General features: G+C 36.1%; 1 protein-coding gene across 1 annotated transcript in view; it reads left to right on the top strand.

Annotated features, from left to right (window-relative positions):
* The first annotated feature begins 1,379 nt into the window (after nucleotides 1–1,379).
* hs3st4 (heparan sulfate (glucosamine) 3-O-sulfotransferase 4) overlaps nucleotides 1,380–27,742 on the top strand; it is a 77,640-nt gene continuing 51,277 nt past the window's right edge. Inside the window, exon 1 of the mRNA XM_044099475.1 lies at nucleotides 1,380–2,665. Within this exon, the coding sequence (XP_043955410.1) occupies nucleotides 2,073–2,665 (593 nt within the window). The 5' untranslated portion in view covers nucleotides 1,380–2,072. The remainder of the gene's footprint in view (nucleotides 2,666–27,742) is intronic.

Genomic DNA, 27,742 nt, shown 5'->3' with positions numbered 1-27,742 from the left:
CAGTATATCCATGCCACATAATGGACTTGTGTTTGTTTCCTCTAAGTAGCCAGGTACACTCATCGGCGCTCAATGGATAGTAGCAAAGTTTGCTCACCTTCATGTGATGTAATGAAAACTTCTCTTTCCTGTTTTATTACCCATGTTCATGTTATATCAAACCATCGCGATCCTCTCTCGTGTGATCAGTGAAGTGGAAAACTGCTTCTCCCCTATCAAGATGGCGATAGAGCACCTAGATGTTGGATGTCTATTAATGCCTAAATCCAAATTAATGATTTGGAGATCCAAGTACTGACTGATTAAAAACACTGATGCATTTTACTAATGATCTTCTCTCCTTAAAGTCGGACATAAAGCAAATGGTTAAAAAAATCTTTTAAAACACAGTTTTTGTTTTGACTTTTGATGCTGAAAAGCCTCATAAGTTCCTTATGTTTTTGTATTTTCAGAGATAGAATTTAAATCACAGTTTATATTTACAGTCAAATATCTTGAAGCGGTCTACCATAAACTTCAAAACTCTGACTCGCCTTTTGATTTTGTATTAGCGCACTAGATGTTCTGCTTTGCTGGAAAGATAATTATGATGTTCACCTTCATGATATATATATATATATATATATATATATATATATATATATATATATATATATATATATATATATTGCTCCTCAATCATGGAAATAGCTTTGAAATCAATTGCATTTGAACACATTTCTTTCACTGTGCGCAAAAGAATCAAATTTTTGTATGACAAGATTTTGATGATTATTTTAGTTGACAAGACTTTTGATTGAACATGCTATTGAGATTCTTTTTAGTTTTGCTTACGCTTCTGGTGATCTTTTCTGCTTTATAATGTGTGTAATATTTACTGCAGATTTAATTTATTTAACTTATACAGTTTGTGTCAGTAGATAAGCATACATGAGATTCAAAATTCCAGTGATTGAATAAAGTATAAATTGAATACCAGACAACTGTATCACTGTGAACAAAACTTTTTTGTAAGTTTAACTATTGCAATTCTCTATAAAAAACCAGCAGGGTGCAGGCATGAGCTTTTACTAAAAAAGAAAAAAAAACATATCTAAATGATGTTTCTGAGATTGATCTTAATTGTGAACTCCAAACACTCCGAGTTAATTCACCTCATGGAAAGCGCTACGAAATCTCAGCAGCGGGAGTCTAATTCCCGTCAGCAACCACAGGAATGAGCGGAATTTTCTCTATCACAAAACTCTCAGATTAGAAAATCTGACGTTTACAGCGCTGTTTTCTGCGCGGACACGAGGAAAGGTGGGTGTACACACTAGTTGTACTGTGTGGCTTTACTGTGCCTCAGCTCAGATGAGCTCACACAGTCGATGCGCACATCGTAGGATCCTACCAATGTGAGAAGGCGTAAGGACACTGAGCGGCAGCCTGGTAGTCAGTGGGAAGTGTGTAAGCTTTTGTGCAAAGGCTGTCGACTTTCCGCAGCACAAAGTAAATAGAGAGAAGCACAAACGCTCTTGTGTTCATTTATTTCATGTTGGAGAGATTCGGTGGATTTGTAGGGTTTCTGTCTGAATGGAAATCCACTCTTTTCATCGCAGACGGGACTGGACTTCAGACTCAGCGGCTGATGGGAAGAAGGCTGTACTTTGAACACTCTGCTTTCTTCTTTCTTCCTTCTTCATAAAATGCCAGGATTCCGTCTATCGTACACTGTCCACTTCAAGCCGGACTGTTCATCTGGAAGGGCGCCAGACCTTCAGTCTCTCAAATATGCAAGTTCAGTCCAATAAATTGTGTCATTGTCTGTCTGCACTGGAATAAGAAATCAATACCCAAGAAAAGAGACGTGATATTCCTCCGGAATTTTAACGACCCTCTCCCTTCTCCCCTCCTCAGCCATCCTGATAAATATGCGCTTTGGTTGGATTAGGGTGGTCTGGTCCAGCTTAGCGCTGTTTTAGCTGGAGCAGCGCTCATGGGGACTGATTTTTACTGTTGATTTTGTCCATGCAAGACTCGGGGTGGAAACATGTCTGGCCACTTCTTTGAGAGGATCGCTGCTATCAGAGATGGCATTTTGGTCCAGCACTTCGGTTTTCACCTCTAAAGTGCCCCGGAAAATCTTATTCATGTTCACCCTCTCCCTTTCTATCACCTACTTGTTCTACAGCTTGATGAGCTGCTACAACTCGCTGCAGTTCCCGCTGCAGGAGAACTATGTGTTTCAAGGCAGGCTGGTAACGGAGGATACAACTTTTGTGACACTGAGGGAGAAACTTTACTCGGCTTCGCCAGGCTTCACGGAATTCACACAGGCTGAGAGAACAACCGCGGCTCCGACGGGGGAGCACGATGAGGCCGAACAAAGGACAGTGGAGTGGATTAGGACGCAGGCATCTCCAACTAAATCTGCGGCGGCGTTTCGCCCCACCGCGCCGGAGAGGGAGCACCAGGAGATCAGCACCACGGACAGCGAACTCAGGGTGAATTGCACCTCGGATTACGGGGAGAAGAAACTTCCCCAAGCCATTATAATCGGGGTGAAGAAAGGGGGTACCAGAGCCCTGCTGGAGGCTCTCAGGGTGCACCCAGACGTGAGAGCCGTTGGGAATGAGCCACACTTCTTTGACAGGAACTACGAGAAGGGACTGGACTGGTACAGGTGAGCTCTCAAATTAAACCTTTTAATGGGCTCAAACAATGCTTTGCAGATTTAATTAAAATCAGCACAAATGAGATCTGTGAATCGCAATTTTTGGCACCTGACTTATGATTGATGATGACAATTACCTTTTGTTTGATTCACAAATTAGTTTTCATTATCTGGCTTAAACTTACTGTGCAGTATCAGCTGCATTTCTTGAGAATAAAAACTTTTACAGACCCTGATATCAATGTAATGTAACATCCATTGCAAAGATTAGAACATTTTGTGACTTCTCTTTTATATTATAAAGCACTTGTTTTATAATAGTGAATAAACTTTTTCCAAAATCTTGTTTTTATCATAATAATTTGTTTGACCTCATCAGAAGTCCAAAAAGGATTTTAAACAAAATTTTTCCAAGTGTCAATTAAAATATAAATATTTTAAAACTAATGTACACAAGACTAGTTTTCAGTTCAGGGCCGTTACCATTTTCTAAAACAAGATAGATGTTTTAAGTGCCAGTGGATTTATTTTCCTGTAACTTTATTCTTTAATGTCACTTTAAAGTCCCTCTTTCTACATTTATACTCTGTAGATATTGTAATAAATGTCTACAGTTATTTTCAGATGCCTTAATGTTGACACCAATAATATTTGAGCCATTCTAGAGTGTTTGTGATAAAATGTTGTCATATATCTGATTTTTAAAAATATTGCTATTTTTATATTACTATATCCATCCAGGGAATATTCAAAAAGTAAATAACTAAACATTTTTATAACACACATGTTCCAAGCTTGTTACCTAAATGTTTCAAAATTGTTCTCAAATCGTTTTGAACTGTTGACAACACATTCACTTTGACTCCAAGTCAATTAGCTGTACATTTTTGATGCTTTCATATGGGAAAGAAAAAAAAAATCAATTTCAGGCCTCGTTCGTGGTTAGTTGGCCATGGCTCATTTAGGTGTTGTTCTCACAAGCTTTTTAACATACACACATCTTCAAATTGAGTCAATGAGCTGATGAGAACGATGCTGACTCTAAGTCCCTTCTGCTCCTTTGTAGAACTTTGTTTGTTATGTTTGGGTTGTGGAACATCTGCTTTCATCCTGCTGCATAGACACGGGAACTCTCGGCTGCTCATTTAGCCTGTGCTAATGCAAGCTGTTTCATTATGCTTACGGTGAAAGGCTCATTAGACGAGAGGACGACATGCTTACATAAATAATAACAAATGTGCTTGTTGCTTTTTGGGTCCCTGAGCTTACAAACTTTGTGAAGAAGGATTCATTTCACTTTTAACTTTACCAGTTTTAAAACATCCACCAAAGGATTTAACTCTCAGAGAAGAAAAAAATAATAATAAAAAATCCTCCATAAAAAAAAAAAGATACACTGAAGAAATCGAGATTTATTTTCTAATTTCAGCAGCCAAGGAATATAGTTAAATGGTTAAAAAGTAGAAAACCACTTTTCTTTTTCATCGATAAAGAAATTAATTTGACTAAAGCATGCCTCGAATGATGCATTACATGTCATCGTTCTCCTCAGCTGGTAATGCTCTGACTAATGTGCACTTAATGGAAGTGAAATTATGATCACTTACAGATGTTTGAAACATCAGTGTAGTTAAATGAGACCAGTGATCTCATAAAGTGTGATTCATAAATTTAGGACTGTCTAAGTAACACCTGCTCCACATCTTGATGGAGATGATATATAAACTACAGAATATGACCCTAACACTTCATCTATAGCTGTTTTTAATGTGTGTATGTGTGTGTTTTTTATTTTTTACCCAAAATCCTAACCTTGTTTGGCACAGTTTCTTAATCTTATTACACAGTCCTACACATATCCAGTTTTAGTCATCTCAAGAGAGAACTGGTATTAATGGACTATATTTATTTATTTAATTATGTTTATTTTATTTTTGGAGTAATTTAATTTAAATGGTGATATAAAGCAAGCAAAAGAAGTACGAGACGTAACTACACAATTAACGTCAAATAAAAAAAAAAAGAATATTTCAAATTCTAACCTAATGCTTTGAAGTGTTTCATCATTAGAGACAAACAAAACATGTGAACAATTTTCAGAAGAAATACTACAATGTTTAATCCTGAAAGCCTTTAGAATTGCTATTGTTTTCTATATCCAGTGTCTGAAAATTCTCCCTGTGAGGGATAAATTGAAAAAATGTGTGTGTGGTGATGTGTCACACCAGTCTTTAGCAGCGCAATGCAGGCAGAATATTGTTTCCAGACCTGCCTATATTTCTTGTACTTACAGTTCTATCTCCAAATACTAAAATTAAAAAAATTATAAAATAAATTATTCATCTAAAAAATTATCTAAAAAAACAACCTTTAAAGTATTTTTTCTTTTTGTAGAGAACAAAAAAAACAGTGTTTCGAAAAATTATTAGAACATTGTTATTGTACCATTCGTTTTTTGCCAGCTATTGTCTTCTATAGAAATTTAAAGTTAAAGCACATAGGGAGAGGGATCTTTGACAATTCCTCCGCACCCTCTAGATCTAGATTGTAAGTTCATTGGTTGCTACACTGAAAGTTTTCGGAGAGAGACTAACAGATTTCTATTACAATGTCCTGGTTTTTCAAAAACATGTCTAGATGACATTTATTCAAACAAGGTAAAATGTGCATATAGAGAGGTAACAAGATACAAGCATCACAGGCCCTCCTCAGTGGTTAACAATGGGTGTTATTTGGCATACCATCTGTTCAACTGTTCTTTTAGAGAAAAAAAAAACCCTGACACATGCAGGCATGTAACATGCGTACCTGGCACAATAGGAAACGGTGTGAAAGTGACTTTAGTCTCTTCCAACCAGAGCACAGTTTCAGTTCATGTCCTAGTAGCATATAGAGAACTCCACATTTTTGCATTTCTGATCGTAGGACAAAGAACCTTTTTTATTCCGGCATGGCATTAAAAAAATATTTAGAAGCATGTTTTACTTCTTTACTATCCTTCTCTGTGTGTGTGGCAGGATAAAGGTGAGTTCTTGTCATGCCCAGTGGCCAAGGGGAAAAAGAAATGGGCTCCTGTGTCTTATTCTATTTGAACCACAGGAAAACAGCAAGCCATGGATTCCTAACTGAAATCATCTTAAAATCAGGTTATGAAGACCTTTTATAAAATACTTAAAATAAGGTATTCTGTTTTTTTCTAGACACATAGTGTGATTTTACAGCACAATCTAGTAACTATGTTATTTTCACTTATTATTTTTTTTTTGAGCATAATATGTTAACTGAAACAAAAAATCTGTATTTTCTCTTCTTTCTTATGCACTTCTTGTTACTGTGCACTATTTTATTTTTATATTTGTATCATGTTCGAACTTATTTTTTAAAAAAAAGTGTACATATCAAACATGACTTTCAGGAGATTTGTCATGGCATCGCAGCCACATCTGATGCCTTAAAATTGGACTCCGTCTCTTTAAGAACCTGGTAACCATGCTGACTTTCCCCCTTCACCACACCATCATAACAACGCTTTTCATGGTGTCCATTGATGCTGCTTTCAAAGAGCACTGGACTGAAAAGTAGTTAGTATAATGATCTCAGCAGTCACGCAGATTTCACGAGGTGTTTGCTGATTTTTGCCACCACTATTCTGGTTGAGTTCTGTGGTCGAGGTGTATGGGGGGAAGCGGGAGCTTGGCTGATGCCTGAAGCTCCAAGGCAGAGCTTTCAGTAAATAGGCAGGCATTGTATGACTAAACGCTAAGACGTCCCCAGGTGGCTGCCACAAGAGATTAAAAAATTAATTTTAAGTTATTTTAGAAATTCCAATAACTGTGGAGACAGCTACTAGATATTTGATAAAGTAATTCAAGTTGGAAATTTGGACAGTTCCGTATTTCTCATTGAGATTACTCATATATTCTTGTAAAAACAGCATTAGCTTTTTCAAAAAATATGAAATTATATGTTTATTAAAAAAAGGCGCAGATCCACAGATTTCTAGTAAAATATTAAAAAATCCAAATACCACAGACAGAGTCCAGTACTTGTTTTTTTCTACTTTGTACTCTTGAACAGCTTATTTAAGCAGTACCATCATCACCACACACACACCGGATCTCCAATAGCGCTTCAACACGTCTATCTTTATTTGTCAGTAAAGAGAATGAGTCATCACAGAAAGCATTTTATCTCTTTCCTTTATTTTTGCCTCAAACTGGTACATATGCTCACTCACTTTGCAATCGAAAATTCCTGATGCATAATAATCAATACAGCCATTTTTATCACAGATTCTCAAGTCTCTGCTGTTTATGCTTTAGTGGAAAGATAATGTAGGTTGTAAATTGCACTACAGAATGCCATTGATTATCAGTCATACATGAAGATGTGTGCCCACCGAGGGTGAACACTCACAGCAGGAAGTTACTCTTTGTAGACATGTTTAATGAGGATGTAATGCATTAGACATGTTGACTGTTTGGTATTTTCACTTTAGGTAAATGTCAAACAACGGTGTTTACTGAAATGTTACCTAACAGAATGGATACCAAAGTAAGAATTATCTATTCAGCTAAAATAAATAAAAAAATAAAAAACATACATACATTAATTAAATATCAAACAGATTTATTCAGTTGATATGGTTGTCACCATCCTTCCAATATGTTAAGAATAACATGCTGTCGAGAGCTGACAGAGACTGTCCATTTCAGGAGCATGTGGGATGGAAAGCAAAGTGACCATGATCAAACAATACAACAGGGGACTTCTTGTCATCCAAGATTATCTTCTGCATAGCATTAATGTCTGCCAGCAACAGTCTAGAACATGTTATTAGGCTGTTCACAAGGTGTAACAATGTTTTGTTTTGTTTTTTTGTAACTGTGCTCGAAAATGTAATTTTTAATTATTGGTAACTATGGCTGGATATTGTAAGCAGTTCCTAATAACTTTCCTTTTTTTAAATTGTTTGTGTGACAGTTAAATTGATAACTAACAAGTATGACTATATGAATGCAAATGCAGAGATTTGAAAAAGCTAATAATGTTCAATTTGTCAAAATTCCACTTTAGAATGAAGCATTTGTTACAGGTAGCTTTCCACTGGCTTTCTGGTATCTTTATGTGGCTCCGTCTGTGCACTGTGCAAATCAAGCAATTAACAATTTAACCAATGGATGTTGGCGAGATGGACATCCATTTCTTTTGTATTCTGCAAAAGAAAAGTTAAAAAAACAACTTACCTAACATTTTCTTTTGACTATGCTCTGTATGAATAAATTATTTAGCAATTCTTAACTTGCTCCTTACAAAAACTGGGTAAAAGTGGCAAGTTAATATACACTCATAACATTTATCAGTATAAAGCTTTACAGAATATAAAAATCAATATATGTGCTGGACTTTATCAAATAACCTGTGCTATGAGGGTTTTGGCACGTAAAGGTAACAGCAGCCTGGAGGAATTGTAACACCCTTAGACAGGACTATAGATCCTGAATTATAAACCTGCAAAAGAAAAGAAAAATGTGAGCTTTAACAGAATAAGCGTGGTCTAAAATAAAAATGCTATTTGAGGTTTTATAAGGTTTTGTTGAGTTGTGACTTGCCACAAAAAGGAAAAATAAAAAATAAAAAAGAGATTTGTACACTGCGCAGAATTCTAACTTCATCTAAATAACAATAAAATGTTGAGAATTTACAAGAAAATACCTCTGTACTTCTAGTGCCTCAGAGGTTAAAATGTGCTCACTTTAGGGAATCAAATTTCTCCAGTGGAAAAACATTTAAATACAAGATAAATCAGCTCCCTGCAAAGCAGAGCCAGAGTCTTACTAAGGTTTGCAAGCTCTAATGTCGCTATGTTATTAAAATGACACTATAACCCCTTTGCAATAAAAGCCAAAAGGATGTTCCCATAAATCTTTTGCAAGAGATATTCCTACCCTTTCACTGCTGCATCCCTGAGCTCAGACAGGAGCCAGCAGTAGTGCTAAACCCAGAGAAATTTAGTTAACACAGACTCTCGTTTCATTTCAGCCAATTCCATTCAACAGACAATGTTTTTATTTTTGTTGTCAGTTTTCCAGTCATCTTTTATTCATGATTAAACATGGCCTTTGTAAATAGATGTCACACTGTTGCCATTTCCAAGGATTTCTTTTTGTTTTGTATGAGTTGCAGTGTTCTGTAATCAATAGATCATTTACAATTAAAACTTTTGGCTCAGGCAAGGTTGCTCAATATGGTTTAGTCATTCCACCTATATCTTATCACTGAGTTACAATATTTCTTTGCACACAGCAAGAATATATGTTTAAAAGTAAATGCCTTTTCATGGTAAACCTCAGTGTATTAAGATGAAATGTGGATTGTTGAAGAAAACGTGGGTTTATGGGTTTAGTGTGTCATCATTATTTGGTCATGAGAAAAGACTTGGTGACAGGAGGAGTTTAATGGAGATGGGAATCCATGGGCAAGTCCAGCAGCAAAAAGTCCAAATCCAACATTTATTCCTTGTTTAGCCCTTCTTTACCTCTCTTGGTCCACTTCATGGGGGCAGCTTAGCTCCTGACTCCTTCCACCTGATTGGTAGCCCAGGACTCCACTCACTAAGAAGATGAGACGGAGTAAGGTGGGCCAGATCCCCAAGCAGGCAGGATGCCATCCTCTCCAGCTGGGCCTATGAGCCGCAGCAGTGCCTTCCTGTCCCACAGCTCCCCGACGTGGCAGAATCTGCCGACGCCTGATAAGACGGCGCCAAGACTCACAAGGACGTACCTCTCAGTGCTCTGATGCCGATGTTGCAGTTGTGGAATTAAACTTTTTAATTAGCAGAACACCCCTGAACTGTCAGGAGAGTGGACCACATCACTCTGGTTTTCCTCAATGCCCACCTCCTTCCTACTTGATCCAACTAACAAACACCACAGAGCTGAGAGACTTGAGCTACAACAGAAGCAATCATTCTTATTTCCTGTTTGCCAGTCTGTTTAAACTCAGCACAGCTCAGAAAGATAACACATTATTTCAAACCACTAGTAGGCCAGACAGCATATCTGCTCCTTGCACACATACACACGCACCAATTTCTAAAATAATGTATCAGGCAGTCACTCTGCCACTATATCATATTTTCCTCCTTGTTAGATCAATATTATGATGAAGTCATGTACTTCAAGTTAGAATTGACTTCTTGTGGTGAAAGGGCACTGGTTGGTGATTGTCAAACAGTCAGCTGATTGCAAAGTGTAGTAGAGTACCAATGAGTGCTTATGCAATCTAAAAGTTAAAAGTGGAAACTCTCATATACAACTCGGTGAAGAAGTAATTGCTCATTTACAGATGTCTGCAGTTTTAGCTATTTTGTGTCAGAAGATCAAAAATGTATAGAAGAAAAAAAACAAACCCAAGTAAATGCACCGTTTTCAAATAAGGATCGACTTTGTTAAGTCATTAAAGCTATTCAAACCTATGTGATCTTATTTCAGAATATACTTACTCCCTAAGCAGGAAAGTAGGGTTTTATAACTTTTGTGGCAAAAACTGCCATCAAGCATCTCAGACAATTGACAATGCATCTTTTATGTCAGGGTACAGGATTTTGTGCAGGACTTCTGTTTTCACAATTGTTTTAATTCAGCCACAATTGAGGATTTTGAGTAAGAACACTACATTTAAGATAATTCCACAACATCTCAATCAGATTTAAGTCCAGACTTTAACCTGAGCAAACCAAAAACTATCCAGCTGTATAACCTGAGAAGCTTTGTCTTATAGTCAAAAGCTAATGAGCAGAGATCAGAATTTAAGGTTCCAGCAATTGTGGTCATCAAGATTTTAAAACATCAAAACCACCCCAGACCATGTCACGACCACCACCATGTATGATGTTTTTTTTTTTTTTTTATATGCTGTGTTAGTTTTATACTAGATGCAACAGGACCCACATCATCCAAGATTTTTTCTTTTTTTCATTTAGAACACATGGAATATTAAAATCTCTTTAATGGCAGGCTATGTGGTGGTGGTGGTATGTTACACATTAACGGAAAGCGGAGTTGATTATTTCAAGTAAAAAAGAAAACATTTCACACTAAAACATGTGCAATGAAGGTGTAAATATTTGGGATTTTTCTGTCCAGTATGAGGTGAAACCTACACATTTTATTAGGTTCAAACACAATCTATTTTACACAGAACCATTTCAAGTGGTTCACAAGGTTTCCATCTGATCTGCAGGAAATATTACAATTTGATAGGGATAGTTTCATGTCGGGCAGGCAAAAGAGTTACATTTTCATTCTGAAGGCTTTTATTTTTACCACTGATTCATTGTTGCTAAATTAAAGTGCCCTTGCTTCCAGAACCACAGATAAGTTTGATCTTTTTTTCCAGAGATCAATGGGAGAAGTAATAACACACCATAGTATTTGCATATGAAGAAAAAATCCCTCTGGAGAAGTTAATGGGTAGAGTCAATTTCATCCTGCCTTTGAAATCTATTTATTTGCTCCTCCTTCTCTCTTATACATTTGTCCTTTTCTCTTAGCCCTCTATAGCTACTCTACAATCCTTCAAGTAAAAGTCTATTTTACTCATGGCAAGAATTTAATTCACCAGTTTCCTCTTTCCTGTTCCTTTGAAATAGCCGTGAGTAATGGTTTTCCATCAAGTCTCATATCCACTGTTTTGTGTCCATCAACATTGTGGGATCAAATTCTTTAGCTGTCTATTCCTCTAACGCTCCATGGGTTAGTGGTAAGGACTCACACTTGTGTTTTTTCTGCCCACAACACAGACAGACTTTCTGAAATAAAATTACATTGCTTCATCTGTTAAATTATTTATTTTAGCCCCAAAATAAAGTATTAGCTGAAGTCATTTTATGCTCAAAGGGATTCATTTCTCCCAAAAGATTATTTGCATGCGACGGAATTGGAGTGTTCTGCTTCCAGTCTGGAGAAACAATGACTCTGCTCGGCAGAATGCTGGTTTACAGACGTCTTTAAATCTCTGCAAATAAGGCTACCTTGGGACAAATACGCATGTCAATCATACTTGTCAGGATTCCAATTTCCCTTCCACATCTCCTGGAGCACTTGTGCTGCCTGTGCTCCTTATTGGCTGGGAGGGATCTGGTCTCATGACACAAGCTGATGCATTTGTTCATTCGAAGGGAAAACCCTGACAGGAATGGCCATGGAGCCAAGATACAGGGGCCTCTGGGAGTATGTTTCAAATGTGTTTCCAGGAGCTGATAGGTGCTTCTGTAGTATGTTATGCTGAAAGATGGTAGAAAGAAAATGTTATCCTCTCTTTCTGGAACTGGGAGTATTATCACGTGAGTATGACCATTACGCACTAAATATATCCTCCAAAATGCTGAATGAACCTTTGTTCTCATCAAGAAAAAAAAAACAAAAAACTTTTGCTGGTTTTGAAAGAAATTAACATAAATGTGTGGTCTTTACCAGAACACATTTAATTTTAACTGCTATAATTCACAAAAAAGCAAAAAAAAAAAAAAACTGACAGACTTAATTCAATTATAGCTGTGTGATGTGTTGAGACTCTAGAGGTGTGAGCTAATTCCTCTGTTTACACCCGTGAGTCACTGTCACAAACAAATACAAACACATTCATTGGCTTCCATGATGTTGTCTGTTCGCCTGTCCCACCATCTTTGAAGTTTTTCATCGCTTTATGTTTGCTCATTTATGCTGTTTCTCTCAAACCACCATGTGGCGTTCTGTATAATTTTAGCACAGTGTGAAACATTGTATGAGCTGTGTATTAGAAGCGTGAACTCCCCTTCTGACATGCAGCTGAGAGATGCCGTGGTGATGGGTTAACTTTGAACTGGAAATCTTCACAGTGCAATCCCGATTCCGCAGCTCTGCGGCAAAACATATTGCTGACATCTCTGCCACGGACACTCAAAGCATTTGGTAACTTGGAAGTCATTAACACAAGCTGTGGCATTTGCCAAACTCCCCTGAGACTTTGGATTAAGCCACTGAAATGCAAAAGGATGCTTTTAGGGATTATGCTAATTGCTAATTGCTGTATCAGGATATGATTGTTTTTCCTGGGTAATTTGGATTATTGGCATTAGAGATTCAGAAGAAAGTTGACGTGTTCTGCCTCTCTAATAACATTGTTACCTGCTCTCAACCATGAAGCCAACTCTTCCCTTGTGGGGGAAATATTGTCTGCAAGCTTATGCAGGCACAGTAGACAACACAATCACACACAATGAAATGAACAATAAAATATGCTGCAGACAAATTGAAAACACTTTTAGTTTAAATTAGTGCTCATGTAACAGCATTAGTCCTGCCCTGGGGTTACTGTGAAGAATTTATTTCTGCCCTCCTCTGGCTCTTCTCATAGTCAATATTCATCAAATGAGTTCTGCATATTTCTTTTTTTATTCTAAAAACTAAAATGTTAGAATCACAACATTGCATGTATAATCACTTTCAAAAAATGCTAAAAGCTTTGTGTCTGTGACCAACAGAGGGCCTTCTTCAACCTTGTCACCCAGCAATAGCACCTTTCAGAAATCAATTATTTTCTAGAGTGAGGCAACCTGCCTTAGCAGTGTTTCCATTTAACTTCTCTTAAAGTTAAGATAAACATCCCAGAATACTATTGTCAGAAATTATTTATTTTTAATCTTCCTAAGAACAGCTTTACTCTTTACCTCTGTCATTAGACAAATATATGTAATTGTAGACAGTTTTACCATTATAAAATCATTTGTTAAAAAAATGCAACAAATAATTCCAAAGTTTGAAGTTGTAGACCAAGATTGATCACCACACTGATAGAAATCTGTGTAATAATTTAAAATCTTTTACAAACATGTACAAAAATTTGCATTAGTATAGAAAATGAGCATTTTTTAAAAGTGATTATAGGGTAGATGTTGATTTTGAACTTTCAGTACATTGTTTTGACCATTCTTGTACAGTTAGAGCAGCATCTGAAAATAGCACCACTCTTGAGGTGCTTTATTTGGTAGCAAAAAACCTGAATGTCTCCACCTTTATCTGCTGGCCTTACCACGGTGAAATATATAATATACACACAAGATACAGTTTGGTATATTTTAATTAAAGACCAATTATATGGCCTTAAGGATATTATGGCAGAACATCAATTTGAATCCAATGGTGAGAAATTAAATTTAATGCCACAAGATCAAGTTGTATGGATGGCTGATTTTCAGGGTAAATTAGTTAAAAAGCACTAACATTTTCCTGACAGTAGGGATGTCCTGTTTTGATGCTAAACATGGTCTCAGCATTTTGATTAAGTTGTTTTTTCAATGGTTAATATTAAAAATTCTGACTGATATAATTTCTCAAGAAAGTGATACAAAATATAGACCTTCAGTTTGTAAGAAAAAAATCACAGTGCATGTCTTGAAGAACAAAAAGTATTGAAAATTGTGTTGTTCATCAATCCAATCTAAATTTTTGTCAGCAAAGTGTTTTTCACTCTTTACCATGATGTTCAGTGAGAAACATACAGAAGACGCAAAAGATCTGTGCTTCTGCATCCTCTGTCTGGTTTGCATTTTGTTTGCTAGAACAGTACCAATTAAATTGCATCATGCATTTTAATTGTTGTTTATGAAGCAGCAGAAAAGTGATAATTTAAGAAGGAGTCTTAAATTACCAAGTTGGCAAGTTTCAGTCGATGGAAGCACATAGGTTTCTCTGCTGAGTTCAGATTTCTATTTGCTATCAATCTCACTGACTTCTATCAGTAACTGTGGCTTTCTGGTAGTACTGCTTTCACAGTTTAAGATTATTAGTTTGATCCCATGTCTATCAGCGTCTAACTGCCCCATGCATATAAGCGTTCATTTGCATTTCATTTTCTAATCAGTGTATGCCTATAAAATATATTGAAAATTAACATTAAGAAAAAGTTAAACAAATTGGAAATATTCATGTTCTATTTGATATATTAATGCATAGATTTGTAATTACTAAAGGAAAGCATTTTGCCTTGTTGCAACTGTCTCACAACATTCACTTCACCTGTCCCAATGCACTAGGATAGAGAGAGAAAAAGAAAAAGAAACCCTTGCTGGACCAAAAATAAATAAATAAAACGTTGTCAACTCGATGTGTTGAAAGGTGGAGCAACAAAGTACATATGCTGTATTTATAGTGATAAAAATCTCATGAAAAACAGCTAACATCATCACAAATTCAATAGCACCTTTACTGCTGATAACTCATATAGCCACATATGCAATATGTTACAAAGCTTACAGGAAGGCAAGCTGTGGTGGCGCAGGGGATAGCGCAACCCACATTTGGAGGCCTTGAGTCCTCAACGCGGCCGTCGCGGGTTGGATTCCCGGACCCGTCAACATTTACCGCAAGTCTTTCCCCCTTTCCTGTCAGCCTACTTTCAATTAAGGGACACCAGAGCCCACAAAAGACCCCCTGGAGGGGAGGAAAAAATAAAAAAAACAAAGCTTACAGGAAAAGAAAAAGGCTACTCCCAAATCTTTTTTCGTAGATTTACACATCTCTCACCTAAAATTTAACCACACAGTATTATGGTCTTATTAAAAACACAGCCAGTGTGGTGGAACTTCACTGCTCACCCAAACAGACGGTGTTCCCCAGATTTAGGCAAGAGACAAGAGAAACAGAATAAATCAGATCAAATACCTTGCTACAGAGTAATAAAACTGTTGGCCAGAAGTCTGTTCAAGTCATCTACCTCAGTAAAGCAGCAAGCTATAAGCATTCTATTAGGATCATTTTGCATTAGGATCCTTGACTGCTCCTTGGTTTCTCTTTTATATGAAATGTGAACTGCAGTAGGTTTTTCATTCTTTGCATCTTAAGTACGACCATGGTGAACCGACAAAAAGTTGCTTTGTACTCTAATCGACCTCTAGTTTGTTTCATGTCCACAAGTAGGGAGGAGACAGAATCCTAACTATGAATTGATTTTTGAATGAGCATACATTTACTCTAAAATGCTTGCATGACTCACTGAGGCTATGCAGTGCAGCAACCCCGCTGTCTTAACTGATTTGAGTAACGAACACACATTCTTCTTTTGACTCAAGGTCATTTTGTCATCGCAGACTTAAGCAGTGTCCTCTGGTTTTTATAAAGGACCAACTTACCATGAAAGTGTATCTGGGCTGAGGTGAGAAGGTGACTGCTGTAACTAATGGGTTTATTTAATTCAATTTATTGCCTCTGCTGCCACATCATATGAGACATGCTGGTCACTGTAGGATTGAGGTTTCATAAAAGAAAGAGAGATTACTCCCTTTTTGAAAAGGGCAGAATATAGTCTAATGTCATGCTGGATTTTGGTGCCTGCAAAGCCGGATGTAAATCTGCAGAACTAAATGAGTATAGGTTTGTGGTAAAATTTTGATTCTTAGGCTTATCGTGGGCAAGCCAACCAATCCGAAACCCGCCGTTGCTATGCTCACAGAGCTGGGAATCTGTAATAAATGAGGGCTTTGTCAACATGTCCACTGTTGGATCCTGGAAGGCAGAGTCTTTTGATTTCAGTGTGTCAGCTGAAAGGCACTCCAGCACACTCTTTTTTTCTCTTCTTGCCCATGTTTAACATTTACTGCTATCTTTTTCATCTATTATTTATCTCTATGGATTGAGTGTGGCATTCTGTCTCTGCTTTAAGCATACTAGAATAATTAATTAATCCTTAACATTATTAAGTTGGATACATGTCAAGCTATATCTCCCTCCAAACACATTGTCTCCAATTAACATTTTCTAAATTTCAGATATAATCTGTAGAATACAAATGAAGCAGTCCGAGCTGCTGGCAACACGTTGTCTTGGCTCAGAGCAAACAGCTTTCTCTTAAACTTATTTTGCATTTTACCTTTTCTTTACAGCAATAAACATGTACACTGTTTTGGGGGGTTTTGGGCTTTGGAAATTTAATGCACCATGATAATTATGTAAGAAATGGAGCAGTGCTTAAGGACGGAATTTCACACCTTGAGTTTAAATAATGCACGGTGTAAATTTCCTAGGCTGTTATGTGCACATGTTTCTTCATGTTGTTTTTATGGCCTTAATGTGCAAAAACACAAGGTGGTGGTGCGGTGGCATGTTTTTATTTAACTAATCTCTGAGAGGGGATTATAGGCTACAAGAATCTGCTTGAATCTATATGTTGAATAAATAAATGTTTGTTGTTGTGTAGAATCTATAAAGACAAACCTTACGATAGTGGAGTGAGTGCTCCAGCATGTTCACAGTATAAACCCTTACACGGCTCAGACAACAAGGAATAAAGCTCTGAGGACCCAGAATACTGCTGTTTTCCTCCACTACTGTGTTGATTGCAGGTAATGTTTTTCACCTGCCATCCCAGATGTGAACAGACTCCTGATTACACATTCAAAATGCTTCTTTTCCCTTAACTCGTCATGTTTTGTCTTTAAAAAATACGTATTTGTACTATTTGACATATACCGATGCCTGAACAATGTTGAGGGGAGGGGAGGAACTAGAATATTTTTGATTTTTTAGGCTTGACACTCTTTACCTCACAGAGGGATGTCTGTGGAGGTGCAGAAGAAAAATATTCTGACGTATAATGAGAGAGTGGGTTGCTCAGGCTCTTTGACATCAGACAGGCTATGCCTCCTGCCCTGTATAAGTGCTAACCCACAGAGTCAGATGTGGTTCTTTTTTCCCTCTATGAATCCATTGGTTTTTGTGTCCTCAGACCTCTTTTCTCTTTTCTTAGCTTTTTGTGAAAGCTCAAAATGTGAAAAGCACAACAATGTCCACCACATGTTATGTCGTTTTATAAAGTTGCCAGAAAAATCATGCAGTGAAAATGAACACAATTATCCAGCCACCCATTGTTCTGACACAATTACAAAAAAAGCACAGAAAGTTTAGTGCATCTTTTGAGCAACTTTCCTACAGAATTTTGAGGAATTGTATTATTTTATTACAGTAAAATATATGTTAGGGTGACTAAAACAAACTTCAAACACAATGTCTTATAGTAAACTGCATATACATCAAGTATAAAAAGAGGTTAAAATGCAAACCTAATTTTATTGTAATTTTTGAAAATCATAAAGAATGACCAAATGTGGTCAATATAAAATATGTCAAAGGAGTGGAAACTTATTTTGCTGTTATTTGCATCACGATTTTCTGTTCTTATGGTCAAAAAGTTTTTAATTTAACACCTCTAGAACATTTGCTTTACTTCTATTTGTAACCCTCACCAAGTCATATTGGAGTCAAACCAGAAACCCACAGTTGACAACAACTAGTCATAAGTATGTGAACATTTTTAGAATCAGGTCTTCACAATCTAGTAGTTCTGCAAACTGTGAAGAATCCAACATTTTTTCTAATCCTGTCACATAAAGTGGTGTATCTTATAATGTTACGTAGGTCACAACCTGTTTTAATGCCTATAAAATGTGAGTCCTGCTTATGGTACTCCTCGTTTTGTAAGCTCCTTGTGTCTTGGGAAAAATGTTGTGAAATTTACAGACTGCAATTGCATTCAGACAGATTGAGTGCTATAGTGTGATAGTTTTCATTGGGGTTTTATGCCTAGTTTTCTTATCTGTAATAAAACAAAAAACCCTGATAATATTGCTATAATAGCTGAAACAGAAAAGGCATTATATTAAATCTCAATATTACAAGAATAGCATAAAACAGTCACTCTGCAAGGACATTTAGTGTTGCTTTTTGTGTTACAATGACATTTAACCCTGGATCTGACTCATATCACAAGCTTAATTGGAAGGTCCTGCTCTGTTGCTCTGCACCAAAAGAAACCATTTTATGCCTTATACATGTCGTATACATTCATTTTTTATATGCCACTTGATTGATATGCTAATTATTGGTGAACTTTTTACCTTACATAAATGCCATGGGGAAATGATTGGAGTGCTTAGGTGATTGGATACTTATTTTTAAATGTATCAGATTATATGCTTGTTTGCAGGCTCTTCATAAAACTTTGTTGATCTGGTCATGAGAAGGTTTAGAGCATGTCAGTTCTTGAACTGCAGTCTGTGATGTATTTCCAGAGAAACAAAAAAGGAAAGAAAAAATTACAATGATGAATGTAAAAACACGTTTTAAAATTTATTCTGTAGAGTTCTCTAACTCTAAATAAGGTTCTACATATTTTTCTTGGTTTAAGTATAGGCCTAAGAACCCAATTTAGGTTCCTGACACAGACACTATAAATTTTATTTTTGGGTATGTTCTTCAGTACTCATTGCCTTGTGTGGGGCTTATTTCTTGTATTCTAACTTACAATCACAAATAAACACAATTTATACATATATCTGTCAAATTGTCTCACTTGTTTAGCAGCTACTCATACTGAGTGGTGACAAATAAACAAAAATCAGTCTTTTATTGTTATGCTCAGTGAGAGGTAAGGAACAAAAGAGCCTAATAAGATGTGGATGTGTTGTTCAAGTTATTTATATAAGGGAACCTTATTTTTTAGTACAGGTAATGAGGTATGAAATTATAATGCTGCATAAATTGGCCAATATATACAGCAAGAAAAAAAATATTTTTGTTTCGTCAGTACTTTCATCATTTGAGAATGATTAGACAACAGCTGCATGGCTTTGAGTATAATTTCTGCCTCCTCTAGGAAAGTGTTTTGAGTCAGTGCAATGCCTTGTCTCTTTATACCTCTATTCCATGATGCCTTGATTTAATGTCCTCTCAGAGGTCAGACAATAGTTTTGGCAACAACAAACCACTTGCTTCAACACTACTCTATTAATAATCGCAAATAAATCAGGACCCAAAAGGAGTTAACTAATTTGCATGCAGTTTTTCAATCCCCAATTTAAAACATGTGGTTCATGTCCAGAATAATCAAATCTGATTAATTGTTGTATTCTTATGTGTGCATTTTTTAGGCTTCTTGATTAACCTGTAAGTGGTGCAACGTGAGCTCTGCTCAGGAAGTTCATGAACAAATGTATCTAAAGCAAAACATTTTGTATTAATTTTGCTTGTCTGGTTTATCACAGAAGTAATTTGTTGTGCATTGTCAGAGATGTTCTTTTGTTGAAGCTCTTTGTCAAATTTTTGCTCATCATCCAAAATATTGGTGTGGTTAAACAGAATTATTACGCACACTAATGTCAATATGGAATTTTTTTCAGTGTAATGTATTCTACCCAGAAAGGCTGTTTCATTATATTGAGTTACAAAATTCTGGGGAATAATTTTGAGTAATTATTTTCACCTGTGTTGCATTATGCAATTTCTGTCTATCCTGAAGGAAAATAGTGTTTGGATATTGTTATTGAGACTCTCAGTATGGGGGTGAAAGTTATATTTGCCATTTAAATTATTAATTTGAATAATGGTATTCAAATAAGATGATTAAATAATATTGGAAACCTCTTATAAAAAATAACATTTCATTTTATATAAAACACAAGCACTGAGTTTGCAAGTTTGAATTTATTGTAATATCTTTAGCCCATATGTGGTCCAATCTAAAACCAAAGGCTCAAATACGCCACAATAATATTTGGTAGAAGTTTGTTAAGTTTGATTACAGAAAATCCACAATGAATTTTCCATTTTGCTTCAAATCTTGTTTATAAAATCAAATCAATGCAAATTATTCTAAGTGTATCTGTGTACGTGTATATAAAGATTTTTTGGAGCTGAGTTTGTTTTGAAAACCGTATTGATACAGCTTACATACAGACTACATTTTAGCTGCATATATTCCAACCATACCATGAATTACTGGAGTGGTGCTCTTATAAACACATACATACATTTGGAATGTAAAAATGTTGTTTCTTTTTTAAGCAAAGCTAATGCTTGACTGAAACTATCTAAATGAATACATGCATAAAGATAAAAAAAAAAGCAATGAGAAGATAGGACACCAGTTCTATGGTTATTGAGGCATTTATATTGTTTATGTACCATTAAGCTCACGCCATATTCTCCCCCTCACTTTTCACATGAAAGCATATATTGCTCCAGGCCACTCTCATTGAACAGCAGCTTGTATGATCCAAGCTGCAACAGAGACATTCACAAAACACTCTGAGATAAAACAAACACTAAAATTACAACAATACAAATTAAGCATATAAAAACAGTGGACAATGTGGTTGAAGGCATTTTCTGCACACATAATTTTGATTTTGTGGAGATGCATTTTGCCAAGGCGAGACATTGGTATCAAACTCTGATGAAAATGAAGCCGCAGTAATCAAAGACTCTGCATTAATTACATAAATGAACAAAGGAATCTTGTTGCTCAAGATAAACACCATCAAAGTTACTGAAGGAAGCTAATGCAAATAGGGTCCTTGGAGAGAGGCTGCGAAAGTGTCTTTATACGCTTGTTGACAAAAAGACATGCATGATTTTACGGCCAAGCATAATAATAATTACAATCATTGTGAATCTGTGCATTTCTCAGAAAAAAAAAAAAAAAAACTGACATTCTGAGCATTGGGATCATTAGCTATTCCATTTTTTCCTCAACTCGCCATTAAAAATGTACAAAGCCACCATAGCTGCAAAACATGGCAGTCGGGACTTTGTCTTGATTTGCAAAGCAGCCAGTAAAACGTCTCGGAGTGGGTGGGCATTCTCTTAGATGTTAAAATGTATGAATTATTCATTAAGCTGCTATTCCAATATATGTATCTGTGTATGTGATAGCCCTTATTGTGTGGGAGGTAGCAGGTATGACGTCACATCTCATGGAAACAGCTAGGTGAATCCAAAGAATTTAATGTCAGAAACAGGGTCCAATTATCTACTTTTCAGTTTTTCAATTACAGCAAACTCATTAGAAGTCTGCAGTCAACTTAAGTGGATTTCAAGAAAGCAACAAGGTAAAGGAAGATTGAATGGATCTCATGTTTTTCACTCCCATGCTTAACCAAATTATGCACTGAAGCATTGTTTATCCATCAAACTAGGCCCTCTTCCAGCAATCCACTCACAAAGAAATTCAAAATTAATTGGCAACACCAAAGCAGAGTCACAGCAAACAGACAACTTTCTTCCTCTCCCCATGATGCAAATGATATTCAGAACAGAAAAAAAAGCAACGCTCGCTGCGTTTTATGTCTTATCCGTCTCGGTTGTAATGCCAAAACGCAGTTGGTCTGTGGAGTGTTTTACCTCTCCACCCACACTTCTCTGGGGTTCCAGCTGGATTTTCCTGAATAGAATTAATGCAGGATAGAAAGCAGCAATCGGGAAGGCAAATGAAGGATTGTGAGTGACGGTCTGATAATTGGGGTCTGGTCCTGCTCTCCATCCTCTTGCTGATCTGGGGACAGGAAACGAATACAATTCATGGAGGAGTAAAGGAGTAGGGCTTACTCAGCAGAATAAACTATTTGAAGCAGGGACACACACACTACCACACTTGCGCTCTTGAAACATCCCTTTAGTGTACTCTTTAAGTGACTTCCTCAGATATATTGCATGTGCCTCATCTGTTCTGAAAGTTACCCTTCAACTGTCATTGGCCCTTGTGGAGCGTGCTTTTCATTCATGTGAGGTGATGAAGGGGAGAGTTGCTAAATGCTGCACCTTGGTGTGAGCTGTTTACTACTGAGCCACTCAGCGAAGTGACACATGCATTTACTTTGACTAATAAATCATTGATGGTCTTATGTGCATCGATGGAAATGCAGTGTCAGTTTTGATACTTGATTAGCATTTCTGTCACTTCACCTTATGTTTAACATAACTCCAGCTGTGCAACTCAATTCATGTTGCCCATGGGCATGACTGTGATGAGCCATTCCTCAAACTGACAGCCAACCATAGCAGCACATCAACAAATGTGTAATTTCCCTGAATATATGCAGCAAATAAAATGCAATGTATGTAGTATTTGAATCTTGCAAAATTAGGAATAGGACCTGATGGTGAATATTCTCTGTTTTTCATAGAAACTGAAATATATCCATTTTGTTTCATAAAACAGTGTTCTATGATCAAAAAATTTTTTATTTTCAATTTTACTCTCAACTCTATTATAGAAATTGAGAGTAAAGCTAATTTCGGTATTCCTAAGGTACATAATTTGTGCCGAACATTCATTTTGCTGTAAAGTCGTACACACATCACTGTTATATTTTTAAAGCAAACTATGAATCATACATTGGGTACATATTATTGCTAAACCGAAATATTAAACTAAACCATGTCTACGAAGCAGGAACCAATCTCTCAGTAACTTTAGCCCGGTAACAAATACAAAAAGAAAACTGGCTGATGGTGGACAAATCTGCTCCAATCCGAGTAATGTGTATCTCCAAATAGAGGCTGTTCACACAACGCTCCACTGCAGACAAAATACTGACTCCTTTTAACACCATATAACCCCACTTCAAAGAATGTAAAGGCTTTCAGGTTAAGAACATATTCAATGAAAAATTCCATCATGCTACCTGTTATGAACAGAATTCAGTGCAACAGTTTACCTCTAAGCATCTCATTATTTGCCTTTCAGCTACATGTTACCTTGAATACATAGGTTCTCCATAGGCAGAGAGCTCTATATGTGCCTGAATCTAAGGTCGTTTCAACTCACTGATGCTAATTTGTTGGACACATCCATCCACGCCCATTTGATGTTTGATTTAGTCAATTATTCTTTGTTTGGTTTGGACTTTACAGGACAATATGGTTACTCAGTATTCACTAGAACCTGACAGAGACACACATTTATATATATATATATATATATATATATATATATATATATATATATATATATATATATATATATATATATATATATATATATATATAATAGATGTCATGCAAGAGTCTGATGAAAGTGTACTGTTTGTATAGTCTGTAATCTGCATTTGTGAACAATACATTGTTTGGATTGTTCAAGACTCTCAACAAAGTATAGTGTGCAACTTTACACGTATATTGGATTATCATGTAATAGAATATGAGCACATGCAATTTTTCAATGAAACCCTGCTGCTCAAAATATTTAAAGACAACACATCTGCAGATATTTTTACCTTATCATATTAGTTTCTACATCAACCAACTCCTCCTTTATATAGAATATTTAACTGTAATCACACCTCTACTAATAGGTTATGTTATATCCACCTTAAATAAAGTTAATATTATACTTGGTGTTTAAGTATTCACTTCCATGACTAATTTGCAAGAAAATCTGTCTGCTGAGTTTCAGTCTTCAAGTAAACCTGACACTAATTGCAGCGTAAGCTAAATACACAAGATAAACAATTATACAATTGTTGAAACCCATCAATAAAAAAACTGACATCTTTGTTTCCTTTTTCGAGATTTAGAGATAATGTGGGTCTGACCTTGGAAGTTTGCCATAATTTAATATGCTTGCGGCACTTTTTCATGCACGCATTTAATGTGGTGATGAGAGGATATGGTAATGTCCACCTTTATTCTTTTCCTCATTCATCCTGGTAGTGGTGATTCCTGTCCATGTTAATGTCCGCTGCATACCTCCTGATGAGGGTTGGTCAGCTACGTCACCATTTGCAAAATTCTTGTCAGGTCAGAACCCCTCTGTGGACGTGACAAGCTTTTACTTCTCAGTTCATTAGTTTATTTTGAATCCACATGCTATGGACCTAAGCTATCATTAAATAATGATACTCTCCTTCATAATGACCAGCTATAAGATTTTGAACCACTTATATTTTCAGCATTAAATTATCAAAAGGTCTATTTTACTTATTCAGTTCAGAAAGCAAAAAGCTAATCAAAACCAAATCATGTAACCAATAAAACCTATTTTTTGTTTTTTTCTTTAAAAGAGATGTTATCTACTAACCATGTCATTTTACTGACTTGACAGTTGTTCAATAAACAGTCTCTGATGCCCTCCACAAGTAGGATCAGCCACAAAATGACATTGCTATAGAAGTTGGTTGTTCACAAAGTGATATATCCAATTACATTTTTAGAAAATTAAGTAAAAAGAAAAAGTCAATGCAGTAAAAATGCACAACCAAAAGGGATACCTACAGCTTAGAGAGGATTGCAATCAAAATGGTTTTCAAGAGTGATGATGAATCCTTTAGTGTGAACTGTGCAGAAAAACATTGCTTTCGTAATCACCACACACAAACATATCTAGGAGGCAGACTGCAACTGGGTTAGACCCTTCCCCAATCAGAGACACTCTCAGAAAGGTCTAATGTGAGTTAATTAATTAATTTTGCTTCAGTTGATGATGGTTCACTGTGTTTTCTTAGATCCAAAGTAAGGGCCATCTACCAGGAAGTGTAAGGGCACTTCATAATTATCCCTAGTGAAAAGCTTTATGGAGATGCTAATGTCAATTTCCAGCAGGACTTGGCACCTTCTCACACTGCCAAACATATAAATACTTTGCTTAATAGTTATGGTATCACTGACTGGCCAGCAAATTTGCCTGACCTAAATTTCACAGTGTATCTACAGGTTTTTATCAGGAGGATAACAAAATGGCAAAACCCCACAATTATTAAGTCGACCTGGGCTTCCTTTACCCTTCACCAGAGAGACGAGCTGATACTATTGTGGTGTTTATCCTAGCTTCTAGTTTCCAGTGTCAAACATTCTCCCCATTTACATATCAAGCCATGCTGGTTCCGGATTGAAGCTAGGGAGTCATGTGTTGTCGTAGGAGTGACATCATCAGGACGTTGTATTAATTGAGTGTTTTCTATATATTAAATTGAGCATTTTATTTTGGATACAGATTTCTTTTTGTGTGTTATGGTTATCGTATTTATGTTATTTTATTTATTTTGTACTTACTTTGGTAGGTGTCTACTTGAATTAGAAGTATTTTCTTTTTGTCTTCTTGTGGACGGAGCCTCTGCCTATAAAAGGGGGCTCTACACCGCAGGGAGGCAGTTTGATTTTAGATTCCCAAGAGGTTATGCTGAAGATGATGAATTTCTTTTTATATGTATATATATATATATATATATATATATATATATATATATATATATATATATATATATATATATAAACATGTCTCATGCCCATTGTAATATACTGCACAACTTCTCCAGCATTTTTTACCTTAAGATGAGCACAATAAACATCATCTAAAGTGAACTATGGTACCTGCTTATCAATTTCATTGAAATCACAACAGAGCCCTGCCATATGTGTGTCTTACAAACAGAGAGGCACTGTGGCATAATTGATAGCATTATTCCCTTGCAGCACGAAGGTCCTGGGTTTGAATGCCAGCCTGAGTTTTTTTCTGCATGGAGTTTGCATGTTCCCTCTGTGCATATGTGGGTTCTTTCTAGGTATTCTGGCTTCTGTTGTTTTCATTAATGGACCACTAAATATCCTGTGCGGACCCGATACCATATTTAAGAATATTCCAGTCTTCAAGATACTTAAAAGTCCCTTAATAAGATTAATAAATACTTCCATGTATTCTTGTTGAATGCAAAAATAATGTAAGTAAAAAAATGCTACAATTGAATCCATGACTGTCTTCCAAATTAGCGTATGATAATGTTAAAAATACAGTTAGAATTGCCCACTACATAGATTTGAAATTGTAAAAGCAAGAATAAGCCCTTTCACTGTAAAAATAGCTTACAGTTCATATGAAAACAGACCAGAGGTGAAACAAAAGAAAGAAGCATGCCTTACATAACAAAATAATGTAATTATGTTTGTTCTCTCATGGATTTTTTTGTTTTACCACTGTATGTAATAACATTGGAGTGTACAAAATCCCACTAGATAAGTCTAGGTTTAGTGGTTTTCTCTGATTCTCTTCCAGAGCAGGTCAGATAATACTCTCTGGGGCTTGACCCTTGCTTTAAGGCTTATGGACTACGTTCTACTGAACAAAGCAAATCTTCTTTATTTTCTCCTTTGAGAATTTCTGAATCTGAATATAATGAATACAAACAGAAATAGTGTTGCTGTGTGTCTTTTTGTTTTCCATTTGTCTGTATTATATTTAAAAACATGTTTTCTTGTTCTGCACATGGAGATAGAATTGCACAACACAACACTTGCATTGTCAGTTTTTTCTTTGTAGAGAACTCTATATGACATAATTCTGTAGTAAAACTGATGTTTTTATTCAGGGCCTTCCCAAATTATTGGCACTAATGGTAAAGATGTGTAAACAAGTACCCCATTCTTTACTTCTCCTTACTCTTATTATTTTAAAAGACAGCTTCTGTTTTATTTTTTTAATGGTCCTTGCCATCCTCCTCACTCTATGGGCTTGAAAGGTAAATGGATGCTTATCCAGCCTTGTTTATCACAGTTCCAGTTGTTTCAAAGTGTTGTAATTGTTGCTCAAACTGCAAACATAGGCAAGTTCAGGTCAATAGCTTTTTATTTATTTCCTGATTTACGAAGATTAGCATACCTGCCTAACTTGAATGGGATGTCCTTTGTTTGTCCCATTTTAAACAGAGGCTTAGTGAAACTGGCCTTTGTGTAAGTTCATAACCTCAGGAGAAAAAAATATTAATCGACTCCATGATCTTCTTAGAAAATAGAAGCATACATATTTTTTTTTAAATTACCCAGTTCCAACATGTGTGTGATCATTAAGATAAGGCTTGTATATTCTAGAAAAAATAGTGTATAATTATATTCCCTAAGGTTTTCTTTTTACATTTACCAAAAATTGCTTCTAAAGCATTTTACCCACAAAAATCACGTTTCCTCAAATTATTCAACTATCAAAATCACAGGTCAGTCTTTTATACTCAAAACTGAAACACATTTTACTTTTTAACTCCAGGATTGAATGTTAAAACGATTTTCAAATAACAGAAGTATTTTCATGCTTGTAACATTGAAGCCCTGGGCATAGGGGTTCAGACTTTGTACTATGCCTTTTAAGTGCAGGTAAATATCTCTTTTTATGTCCGTATATCTTATTACTGCAGTAACCTTCATAAGGCAGTAATATGTTTCACATCAACCAGCAATGATTAGGTTTACAAAGCTGAGAAGGGGTGCAAATGTATGGCAGAACTTTAAA

This window comes from Gambusia affinis, linkage group LG19 (genome assembly GCF_019740435.1).
Source record: "Gambusia affinis linkage group LG19, SWU_Gaff_1.0, whole genome shotgun sequence".
Taxonomy (NCBI): domain Eukaryota; kingdom Metazoa; phylum Chordata; class Actinopteri; order Cyprinodontiformes; family Poeciliidae; genus Gambusia; species Gambusia affinis.
This window is presented reverse-complemented; position numbering and strand designations above follow the sequence as displayed.